General features: G+C 40.4%; 1 protein-coding gene across 1 annotated transcript; it reads left to right on the forward strand.

Annotated features, from left to right (window-relative positions):
• Positions 1–1,407: 1,407 nt before the first annotated feature.
• On the forward strand, positions 1,408–8,843 carry si:ch73-71c20.5 (DUF4748 domain-containing protein). The gene is made up of 3 exons (XM_034183872.1): positions 1,408–1,503; positions 4,165–4,420; positions 8,637–8,843. Exons 1-3 carry the CDS (start codon positions 1,413–1,415, stop codon positions 8,806–8,808), a joined length of 519 nt encoding a protein of 172 aa, XP_034039763.1. The 5' UTR covers positions 1,408–1,412; the 3' UTR covers positions 8,809–8,843.
• The last annotated feature ends 4,062 nt before the right edge of the window (positions 8,844–12,905 follow it).

Genomic DNA, 12,905 nt, shown 5'->3' on the forward strand with positions numbered 1-12,905 from the left:
CTTTAAGACTCAATAAAATATTGTTGCCATAGAAAACCTGTAAAGCCTACTTTTAGTACACAGAAAATTAACAAGCGGTATCAGTAAGGGAATCGATAAGGAATCCGATCGATAAGCGGAATCCATAATGGTATCGATATTGATAAAATCTTATCAATACCCATCCCTAGAGCGGATGTATTAAAGGATCAAAGCACAGAGCTGCAACTTGACAGAATGTGCACGGTGATTCAGATAATCTCTCTCAAGGATAACTGTGCAGACACTTTAATTATTTACAATCTATAATTGTCATATCGCCCATCTCAAGGTGAAACTAAGTAATTTTGATGGGAATCTGACTGTCAATGGAGTCTTGCAGCCATGTTATATGCAAACATTACTGGTGAATAAAGTTGGCAAAGGTTATTGTTTAATAAGTCATAACTTGTTGTTTTTTTTAACCAAGGCCTTTAAAAAAGCTTAAGTGCTGGAACTAAAAAAGCTACATTTGTCATGAACGTGTGAAAGAGAGAAGTATGTATTCAATTTGAAAACACAAATACCCAAAGTCACATTGTCTGAAGCAGAGCGCGTTATCGTACCTACGACACAATGGAACTGGTGGAAAGGCATACACCAACATACTTCCATACTCCAGTCATACTTAAATGTAGGGATTAGAATCCAGAACCTGTAAAACTTTAGAATTGCTTTCAAATTTTTCATTCCATCAGAATCATATAACCTACCATCCCTGGTTCTCAAGACCAGGCACCTAAGTGGCTCTACTCTACTCTCTTCTACTCTCCTATTTTACTCTTCCTTTTCAGATCTTTAGATATACCTTTATATACTAGCATAATTCCACCACTGAATTGGAATATAATATATAAGATATACCTTACTGAATTTTCATATGCATCAGGCGCTATCAATTCCTCTTACCAATGCCAGCAAGTTTTTCTGACAGCTACTTTGCAAGATCGTTATATCTAAAGTAATATTATGTCAAATCTCACATTTAGCAAACATATAAACAGCTGAATTGAAGCTAAAAACCTGTTGGCTTTGCATTTTTTCCAAAACAGAAAAATGATCAAAAATTGGTAAGGGAATTGAAGATGAATCAGACCAACAAACAAAATCGATAGATAAATCTTATTCTTAAAAATTAATGAAAAGCCATCATCAACTGGTGAGTTGTGCTGCTTACAGACTACTTTCCCTGCTTACCAGTCTGTTATTGATGGACAGTCTGGCAGTAACAAAGTATATTTTTAACCGATAAATGTTCAAAATATGAGGATGTCACAATCATTCAATGATCACTGATAATTGTGTCTGATTTTTTTTAATGAACATTTTTGCCGGGGGTTTTCAGTGACGTCATTTTCTAAACGCTAAACTGTAAAATAGCAGGTGTCCACCAGATGGCGGCAGATACAGTTCATAAGTGCGCATGCTCCGTTGGTTTGTCAAACATGGCGGCCTGTGGTCTGAGAGCTCTGTCCGCAGTGAAAGGTAAATAATAATAATAATAATAATAAAATAAACATTCGGTAAATATTACAATGTCCAAATGTTCAGGAGCAGCGTTTACCTCAAAGAGTTTTTAAAATGAGCTAATGACCAATGTCCAACAGCATTCGTGCGATTCGTTTTTGTAGTAATGTTGAGGTCATTTATTTAAATGGAATATTTTGAACATTAAACGAAATCGGCATTTATAAAAACTAGCCAAGCTTATCAAAAATGATAAGTACAATTTTAAAAGCTCTGTTTTTGTAAAGACATGTTTAAGATTACATACTGTTATAGGCCTGGAAAGAAAGTTTGGATTTCTTGAATCTGCAGTAAGTTACAGTTGTGTTCAGACGTTTACGTTCACTCATCAGCAGGAATTAAAAGAATTTTGGTGTGCAACAGACAAAAGTTGCATGATGCATAGTTTCTACAATCACACCATATGGTGTGACTGTAGAATCACACCAATTGTAGATTGTTCATTTTAAGAAACAAACAGTATATACTGTTTGTTTCTTAAAATGAATGATATAAATGAAGCCCAAGACATATTCAGTGATTTGAAAATGTTCATATATCCATCCCCTGACTTGTCTGAAGAAAATTGGCAATAAAACTGATTATTTATAGGTATTATACCAAAGGGGCTGATTACTTATGCAACCCGTCATCTTGGCGTTTATATTTTAATTAATTGACATCAAATTGTAGAGATCGAGTTTGGGTTAAAGGAAGATAATTCTAGAATTTTTTTATATTGAGAAGCCTGGTTTACTTTTTGTATTTGAAATGCCATAAACAAATTAAAATGTGTGAGATACCAAGGGGCTGAATACTTTTGCAAGACACTGTATAATTACAAACCCAATCCCTCTTAAATTCCAAATCCCTCTTAGTTTTATTCCCTCTTGATTTCCTTGGACCTCCTAATAAATGTTAATTATTGTATAAGGAAGGGGTCCAATATGTTTCCTCAAGCTAAACAGAAATGAATGTTGAGGAATAATACATTTCTAATGTTTATTTTCTCTTTATGTTTAATTTGCAGCCATAAATGACATTTACTTCAGTGAATTGATAATCTGGATCTGTTAGCTTCTAGAAAACATCTGTTGCAGAATATGCCAGAAATGTCTGTGACTCCATAGAAATCTTGCAGCTTCCTCAAAGTTTAATCTTTAACAGGTCTTCTCATCTTTGGTGTGGTCCTTTTCTTACAGAAATCAAACAATATGAATTTAGCCATGTTTGTATTCCCAGTGCTAACTACCAAAAATGGCCATCTGTGGAATTGGCTGCCGACACACAAAAATGTAGTTGGCAAGGTACGAGCACAGCCTGGAACAATCCTAAATCTTCATATTCTAATTCCTAAATTACAGGTCTATATTCCTAAATTTAATTTAATTAAATTAAGTCTTCTGTTGGTTATTCCTTCACATATAATTTACAGTATAAGCCACAAACAAATATTCTGGACTGTTCTGCATGCTAGAACACAACATTTTCCATTGCGAGTTTAGATGCACTCCAGTCAATGCAAAAATCAGACCGGGCACACATCAGTGAACACATCAGATCATCCAAGGCCAAGTCATTTTACTGATATACACCCATCACTGTGATGAAAATACTGTACTGAAAGATAATATGTAAATTAATTTTAAAAATTCCAATTGAGATCATACTTCTGAATTATTTTTCCTCATACGAGTATTTCTTGTATATGATGGTGAAAAAAGTATTAAATATAATATTTTTTAATTCTCTCTATTTATACATTGAACTTTATTATGTAACCTACTGAACTGTAACAATTTGAATTAAAATCTTTTATTTTGAAAATTTCACTCAGGCATAGGTAGAATGACGCCCCTTAATAGCATGGGCTCTTTGGGTGATCCAACACCAAAACTACTATATTCTTGAACACAAATTTTCATTGTACTGTGTCTTGGTCAATCCAATGAGTGCTGTCAAACAGACCCTTTTTATGTTGCCACAGAGCCCCTCGACTGTTATAATTAGAAAAGCCCCTTATTGACAGTTGACTTATAAAATCTCTCTGGAGAGTGGCGGGAAAAAAGGCAAGACGCTAGCTGTATAATCAGCACTTTTAATTTTTATTGAGTTACTGAAGTAAACATACACAAATGTACATCAGTAGAGATTCTGTTCATGCTACTACACACTCCCACTGACATTTTCACCAATTCCTTGGTGACAAGAAGCAGTTTACCATCCCCAGTACCATTACATTTTGTAGCTCTTTAGCCCAAGATGGTTATAAATTGATTTTATCCAAAGTGAAAAGTTGAACCCAAGAACATTTTTCTTTTTTTTTAAATAAAGGCCACGTTGAACCATTCCAGAGTTCCCCTTTAAGAGACCATGACAAGTTAAGGCATCTTGTGACTTTCAGCACCACTGAATTAATAATCTAAATCAACTGTATGTATAATTGTGACCCTTTATTTCAGAAAACCCAAAATATATTAAACCTTCACCACAAACTAGGCTACTTGACAGATTATCTCTGTAAGATGTGCAAGTATGTTGTACAATTACTCTCCTAGAAAAGAAATGCTTGAAATATGTAAACTTCTGACCACCACTGTATCATCAGGGTTTTTTTTTTTCTTCTTTTTCCTTTCTTAGGGCTTCACCTTGTTTTGAGTCAGTGGCTCCTGAGGAACCAGAGCCAAGCAGCATGTACGTGTTTGAGTCTGCAGGCTGCTCGTTGTCGACTGTTTCACATCTCCCGTGTGGCCTCCTTATGCAGCTTCAGGACAGAATCAGAGCGGAATAGAGAGGATCAGCACGGCACAGACCATGGCCGAGCCAGGCAGCTGGCTCCTGAGTACATCCCCCAGAGAAAAGCCAAGAACCCCATGATTCCTATTGGCTTTGCCTGGTGAGCTGCTTTTTATGAATTTGAAGGTGTCAGATTGTGCACAGTTCATGTTGATATGTTATCTGCACTCAGTATCTAAGGGGTATGATGCAGGCCACAGGGATTGAAGATCTCCATCACTGCCGCACATTTCCATCAGCTGGACTCTGGAGAAGCGACGAGATTCGGGACGTGTTAAGAACTGATTCTTTGGTACCAAGATGATACTAAATGGCTTTCTGCTGTTAGTAGTATTTTACTGTAGGTACCGAGGACACCGTTACTCTGTAACTGCAGTTAAATACCAAGCACGGAAAAACAATTTGCAAAAGCCATTTGCAAGCGTGCAATCGTGCACTTAAGACCAAAAGTCACCTCAGATTTATTGAAGCGCCAAAGACAAATCCAGATCTGTTGGAAGATTAGTTTCAGGTCATAAGGTGTTTCTTACTGACACCTGGAGATGGATTCCAGAGAATGCGGGAAACATTCTGTAATTTGTATTGACATTTTTGCTGTGGGCACCCCCCACTATGATGGAGTGTGTCAGCACACTCTTAATGGTAGAGCAGTAGGTCACCAGCAGCTTCTCCTTCAGTCTGTTCTTCTGAAGCAGGCTCAGGATATACACTCACTGATCGACTTCAGTCAATACTGCTGATGCGTTTACAGTCCAGGAGAGGTTCTCAGAGATCTGTACATCCCTGTTGAAGTGGGTGGGGGGGTGTCTCTATGTCTCACGTAGGCAATCACTATTTCCTTTGTATTTGTGTTGTTGAGAATCAGGTTGCTATTTGGTAAATGGACTGCATTTATGGGTGATTCTTAGACTACGGGCACTTATTATGTCCTTTGATCATATTGTATGAAAAACAGAAAAAAGGGGAAATTTCACACTTTTATAGTTATCTTTACAATGAAAGTGTGTTAAGAAATTTGTTCTAGTAGTCTATGATGACTTTTTCACCTTTTTTCAGCGTCATTATATGCAAATATTGCCATTTTGTGCTTATCCCACACCCAGACTTTTGATCTTCAATGATAAAAATGAATGGTAAAGAAACGTTTTTTTCTAATGTTTTAAAATATCTCTGAATAAAATATCAGTAAAATAATCAAAATATAATTGGGGTATTCAGTGTCATACAACTGCTGTGATTTTTTTTAAACAAAATGTAGTTGTCCCACACTATTGCCGTAATTTCCACCACAACACTGTAATGTCCCTTTAAACAGTTTGTATGAAAGATTGTTTGGGTAGTTTCTATGGAGATAAACAGTGACATCAGAGCACATGTATATAGCGCCAAATCACAACAAACAGTTGCCCCAAGGCGCTTTATATTCTAAGGCAATAGTGTGGTGGAAATTACATTTAAAAGGCCAATAGTGCCCGTAGTTAAAGAATCACCCTTATATAGCGCTTTTCCATCTGCATCAGACACGCAAAGCGCTTTACAATTATGCCTCACATTCACCCCGATGTCAGGGTGCTGCCATACAAAGCGCTTGCTACACACCGGGAGCAATAGGGAATTAAAGGCCTTGCCCAAGGGCCCTTAATGATTTTCCAGTCAGGTGGGGATTTGAACCCATGATCTTCTGGACTCAAGCCCAACGCCTTAACCACTAGACCATCACCTCCCTATTTGACCACACAACTGTGTTTGCTGAGTCATATCCTCTTGCTTCAGGTCCAACCACAGTGGCGCCATCTCCAAATTTAATAGTTGTGTTGGAGGAGTGGATGGTTGTACTGCCATGAGTGTACAAAGCATAGAGGAGTGGACTCAGCAGGAGTCAGTGCTGAGGGTAAGAGAATAGTGGGCACGGATTTTGACAGTTTGTGAGAAGGTGCTTTATCCAGGTGCAGATGGTACGGGCGGTCAGAGTGACTGTACCGCTCGTCAGCTTGTATGTCCGGGATGATGGTGTTAAAAACTGAGCTATGATTGATGAAGCATATAGTTTCCCAGGTGTTCTAGGTGGCTCAGTGTGTGGAGGGCTGTGGATTTGGTGTCGTTTGTGGATCAGTTTTCTCAGTACGCAAACTGATGGGGGTCAAAGGATGGAGGCAGGTTGGTTTTGATGTTTTGTGCTGTGAGTAGTTAAAATGTTACTGATGTACAGTAGTGTCCAGAATAATAGTAGTGCTATGTGACTAAAAAGATTAATCCAGGTTTTGAGTATATTTCTTATTGTTACATGGGAAACAAGATACCAGTAGATTCAGTAGATTGTCACAAATCCAACAAGACCAAGCGTTCATGATATGCACACTCTTAAGGCTATGAAATTGGGCTATTAGTAAAAAAAAAAGTAGAAAAGGGGGTGTTCACAATAATAGTAGCATCTGCTGTTGACGCTACAAACTCAAAACTATTATGTTCAAACTGCTTTTTTAGCAATCCTGTGAATCACTAAACTAGTATTTAGTTGTATAACCACAGTTTTTCATGATTTCTTCACATCTGCAAGGCATTAATTTTGTTGGTTTGGAACCAAGATTTTGCTCCTTTACTAGTGTGCTTGGGGTCACTGTCTTGTTGAAACACCCATTTCAAGGGCATGTCCTCTTTAGCATAAGGCAACATGACCTCTTCAAGTATTTTGACATATCCAACCTGATCCATGATACCTGGTATGCAATATATAGGCCCAACACCATAGTAGGAGAAACATGCCCATATCATGATGCTTGCACCACCATGCTTCACTGTCTTCACTGTGAACTGTGGCTTGAATTCAGAGTTTGGGGGTCGTCTCACAAATTGTCTGCGGCCCTTGGACCCAAAAAGAACAATTTTACTCTCGTCAGTCCACAAAATATTCCTCCAGTTCTCTTTAGGCCAGTTGATGTGTTCTTTGGCAAATTGTAACCTCTTCTGCACGTCTTTTATTTAACAGAGGGACTTTGCAGGGGATTCTTGCAAATAAATTAGCTTCACACAGGCGTCTTCTAACTGTCACAGCACTTACAGGTAACTCCAGACTGTCTTTGATCATCCTGGAGCTGATCAGTGGGTGAGCTTTTGCCATTCTGGTTATTCTTCTATCCATTTTGATGGTTGTTTTCCATTTTCTTCTACACGTCTTTTTTTTTTTTTTTTGTGTCCATTTTAAAGCATTGGAGATCATTGTAGATGAACAGCCTATAATTTTTTGCACCTGCGTATAGGTTTTACCCTCTTCACTCAACTTTTTAATCAAACTACGCTGTTCATCTGAACAGTGTCTTGAACGTCCCATTTTCTTCAGGCTTTCAAAAATAAAAGCGTGTTCAACAGGTGCTGGCTTCATCCTTAAATAGGGGACACCTGATTCACACCTGTTTGTTCCACAAAATTGATGAACTCACTGACTGAATGCCACACTACTATTATTGTGAACACCCCCTTTTCTACCTTTTTTTTTTTACTAATAGCCCAATTTCATAGCCTTAAGAGTGTGCATATCATGAATGCTTGGTCTTGTTGGATTTGTGAGAATCTACTGAATCTACTGGTACCTTGTTTCCCATGTAACAATAAGAAATATACTCAAAACCTGGATTAATCTTTTTAGTCACATAGCACTACTATTATTCTGAACACTACTGTATGTCATTTGGGACCACAGCAGCTCATCTGAGTCTGACTCTCTTCATCCAAAGCGATCAAAGAGAATAATGTGATCATTAACCATCAGATGACAAGAGGTAAAACCTCTTAAATCATTCTGAAGCCAGTTTTAAGCAGAAACAGGGATATAATTGGTGAGTCGCTACTGACACTTTGAAATAACAGAGGCACAGTGCAGCGCTCTGAACGCTTCCTCCATCTTTTATTATGAAATAATGCTGAATGCTTTATGTGGAAGTGATTGTTGCACTAAAGGTTCAGATATGTCGCTGAGATAGATGACTGGAGTGTAGTTTCAAGCTGATAATCAGTGAACCGTAGCTGACGCACAGAAATGACGCATGCACAGTGAAGGCAGGGGGACCGTTCGCTCGGCGACAAAAGCAACAGAGGAGTTATTGCTGTCCTTCATATCATTAATGTTTTTAGGGTTCAGTTTAAAAGCAGCGTTTCACGTCAGTTTGGATGTTAACGTGCTGAGTCACAAAACATACAGGGCTGTTCCCTGCAGACTGACTGAACATCGTCTTTTGGAAGACACACGCTCCCACTTTGTGTGGCCCCACTGTCACTGATGGCCATGTTTCCTCTCTCTCTCTGTCTCCGCCACCGTGCAGGTTGATAGGTTTGCCTTCAGGTATTATCGGCTTCTTTCTGATGAAGAAACAAGTGGACAAGAACCGCCTGAAGCAGCTGAAGGTTCGACAGAAAACAAGACAAGCAAATGAGGGAGAATATGAAGAAAGTCGAGCTCACCGTCATGCAGAGACTGTTAAATTGGACCAGTAACATGGGTGTGTGGTAGTTCCGATTTATAACGAGTCCTACTGGTGAACACATCACTTCTAGAGACACTCACATCTTGACAGTAAAGGAGACGATCAAGATAATGAGCTTGTTTAAAAACAGCCAAATGTATTTTACACATTGAGGACTGAACATTTCTCCTGTTGTCTGCTGCACATAGAAAGAATCAGAGCAGGAAGGTGTGTGTGTGTGAGATTAAGATATCTTTGCAAGTTTTGATAATCTTGTGTGAAAGAGATTTCTTCACTGTGGTGTATAAATATAGAGAATTTAAAGAATGAAGCTGTACATGGGTGACAATTCAAATAAAAATCTTTATTTGATATGAAACCTACAGATTCTCATTACAGTGATTAACAGTTAACCCATACTGAGCTCACTTACATGTCAAGATGCTCTTCAATGTTTGACCAAACTCTACTGAACGTGAATGTGCATTTAGGACAGCATGTTTGGATACTGACTTTTTTGTAATCGACACTATCTTAGAATATTGGCATAAAGCAAGTATCTGCTTGCAGTACAGTGTTGGCTGTAATTTGAGGACTTTTACATCCAAGTAGGATGATCATTTATCAATGAATTACAACCCCTATGTGGGTGGTGTCCTACTCTTGATGTGAAGTATACGAGGACTATTAGAAAAGTATCCGACCTTATTATTTTTTTCAAAATCCATATGGATTTGAATCACGTGTGATTACATCAGACATGCTTGAACCCTCGTGGGCATGCGAGAGTTTTTTTCACGCCTGTCGGTTACGTCATTCGCCTGTGGGCAGTCTTTGAGTGAGGAGTCGTCCACCCGCTCGTCGATTTTTGTCATTGTTTAGGAATGGCTCAGAGACTGTTGCTTTGTTTGATAAAAATTTTTTCAAAACTGTAAGGCACAACTGAGTGGACACCATTCAATAAATTCAGCTGGTTTTCGGTAAAAATTTTAACGGCTGATGAGAGATTTTGGTCTGGTAGTGTCGCTTTAAGGACGGTCCACGGCGCCTGACGGCGATCTGCGCTTCGAGGCGGCAGCGTCTCGCCGTTTCAAGTTGAAAACTTCCACATTTCAGGCTCTGTTGACGCAGTAAGTCATCAGAGAACAGAGAACTTTCAGAAGAAGTCGGCATGAGGAGTTTATTCGGACATTCCATTGTTAACGGTCATTTTGTAATGAAAGAACGTGCGGGCAGAGTCGCATGTCGGGCTGGACCCGACCGCGGGGGGGTCGCGGCAGGAAAAACACCTCCGTTGGAAATCTTAACGGGCAAGTTGGAACATGCCCAAGCTGTTAAACAATTTCTCAGTTACTCACTTGTTGAAAGCCATTAAAAGCCGCCTGAATTCTACAAATGGTTTTCAACACGGAGGTGTTTTTCCTGTCGCGGCGCACACAGATTTGCCGAGTCGTCACGGAAACGACTCGGCGAATTTGCGCGTACGTCTTTCATTAAAAAAATGTCCTTAAACAGTGGAATGTCCGCATAAATTCCTCATGCCGGCCTCTTCTGAATCTTCTCTGTTCTCTCACGATGTCCTGGGTGAATTAAGCCTTAAATTAGGATGTTTTCAGCTCGAAACAGGCCGACGACGGCGCCTGGAAGCGCTGCAGGACGTCCCGCTCCGTGGGAAGTCCTTACACCGACAGAAACACCCCATAATCTCTCATCAGCCGTTAAACTTTTCACAGAAAACCAGCTTAATTTCTCGAATAGTGTCCACTCGGATATTCCTCACAGGTCCAGAAAAAATTTTGATAAAGCAACGCGCGCCGTCTCGAGCAGCGTGTGAAACAAAGGAATTCAGCCGAGAGGGCGGGACCACATCTCACTCAAGGCCTGCCCACAGGGAAATGACGTCACCGACACGCGTGAAAAAACCCACGCATGCGCACGAGGGTTCAAGCATGATTGGTGTAATCGCATGTCATTCAAATCCATATAGTTAAAAAAAAAAAATAAAAGGGTCGGTTTATTATCTAAGAGACCTCGTATACCGTAACTGAACAGATGGTTACAGACGTTTTGATGATTTGGTGTCTGATTCCTTCAGAATTGACAAGTAGGTAGATTAAAGGCCTACAGCTGATTTCATGTGTAACACATACTTAAAAAGAAAAAAAAAAGTGGTAAAACCAGGAAACTGCCTCCAGTGACCATGCTCTAAATAAACTAATGATGGAACGTAGTAGAGAAGCTTGAATCTTCGACTGAACTGGGTTGCTTGACGTGAGGATGTTTCGCTTCAAATCGCAGAAGCTTCCTCAGCTAAAATTCTTGCTCTGGTAGTCTGACTTCCGTAGAGAAGAATAAAACAAGCCAACAAAAGCTGGAGTTTTTAACCTAACCAGACCCCTCCTACCGAGAGGCCGACTGCTACAGGCTAGTGACTAAACAATAGCTCTAATTAGCACCAATTGTGCTATAGTTAGCACCCTCCTAATGACAGGGCAGCTGTCCCGCCTAATGATGGGACGGAGGTCTCTCCTGATGGCTCCCTTGACGACTCTCTTGATGACGTGAATGACTCATTACCATGAACAAAAGACTGAAACTGCTTTGACCCGAGTACCCCATTGTGAACAGGGGACAAAGCGTGTCTGAGACCCCCTCCCCGGTTAAGGCTGGGTTTCAACTGTTTTACAAAGAATGCTTCCTTGACACCTCTCTCAAACCATTTCTTCTCTCTGGCTAAGATTTTAACTTCCTTGTCCTCAAACGTGTGGTTAGTGTCTTTCAGCTGGAGATGAACTGCAGACTGAGGTCCACTGGCGCCCTCTCTGCGGTGCTGGTATAGCCTTTTGTGTAAAGGTTGCTTAGTCTCACCTATGTAGTGTTCATTACAGTTTTCCTGACATCTGATAGAATATACTACATTGCTCTGTTTGTAACTAGGGATCCTGTCCTTAGGGTGAACTAATTTCTGTCTCAAGGTGTTAACCGCTTTAAAGTAAACTGGGATTTTGTGCTGTCTGAAGATCCTCTGTAGTGTTTCCCCTACTCCTGCTAAATAAGGGAGAGACACTCTTCTTGTCTCCATCTCCTGTCTATCTGGTCTCTTTGTTTTCTGGGACTTCTGCACTTTGTCCAGGGACCATCGTGGGTACCCACATACTGTGAGGGTTTTCTATACAAGTTGTTGTTCTTTAGCCCTTCCCTCTGTAGTTGTGGGCACCTGTAGGGCACTGTGTTGAAGAGTCCTGATCACCCCGAGCTTGTGTTCAAGGGGGTGGTTTGAGCCAAAGAGCAGATATTGGTCAGTGTGAGTTGGTTTTCTGTAAACCCCTGTCTGGAGCTGCCTGTTCTCTCCAATCGTAACATCACAGTCCAAGAAGGCTAAATGGTTGTTTCTGGCATCCTCACATGTGAACTTGATATTGGAATCCACTGAGTTTATGTGTTCTGTAAAGTCCTCGACCTCCTGTTGCTTGATTTTAACCCATGTGTCATCGACATACCGTCATGAACCAGTGACTGGGAGAGATGCCCGTGAAAGACGTCAAGACTGTCTTCTCCACTCGCTCCATGTACAGATTGGCCACAAGGGGGGATACCGGAGACCCCATCGCACAACCATGGATCTGCCTGTAGTAATTCCCCCTAAACAGGAAATACGTGGTGTTAAGACAGATCTCCAAGAGTTGGCAGATGTGGTCTGGTGTGAGTTTGGTCCTTTCAAGTAGAGACAGATCCTCCAGCAGTCTCTGCCTCACAGCTGAGACGGCCTCAGTGGTAGGGATGCAGGTGAACAACGATGTCACATCAAATGACACCATAGTTTCATCTGCCTCCAGCTGCAGGTCCTTGATCTTGTTCACAAAATCTTGTGTGTTCTCCACATGGTGGTCTGAGTTACCCACTAGAGGAGCCAAAATCCACTTGAGGTGCTTGGCCAAATTGTATGTGATGGAATCTGTGCTACATACAATAGGCCTGAGTGGCACGTCCTGTTTGTGGATTTTGGGCAGTCCATAGATGCATGGAGTGGCGTCCCCCGGGTACAGTCTGTAGTATGTCTGCCTGTCAATGAGTCCCTCTTTCTCCAGGTTTTGGAGGTAGCTAATGATTTTATTCTTATAGCCGCTC

The sequence above is a fragment of the Thalassophryne amazonica genome, chromosome 12 (assembly GCF_902500255.1).
Source record: "Thalassophryne amazonica chromosome 12, fThaAma1.1, whole genome shotgun sequence".
In the NCBI taxonomy this organism is placed as follows: domain Eukaryota; kingdom Metazoa; phylum Chordata; class Actinopteri; order Batrachoidiformes; family Batrachoididae; genus Thalassophryne; species Thalassophryne amazonica.

Excerpts from the sequence above, each read along its gene's own strand:
- si:ch73-71c20.5 (XM_034183872.1), top strand. The coding sequence starts at position 1,413 with ATGGCGGCAGATACAGTTCATAAGTGCGCATGCTCCGTTGGTTTGTCA. Across the intron at positions 1,504-4,164 it reads AGCTCTGTCCGCAGTGAAAG|GGCTTCACCTTGTTTTGAGT; the intron begins GTAAATAATAAT and ends TTCCTTTCTTAG. Across the intron at positions 4,421-8,636 it reads ATTCCTATTGGCTTTGCCTG|GTTGATAGGTTTGCCTTCAG; the intron begins GTGAGCTGCTTT and ends GCCACCGTGCAG.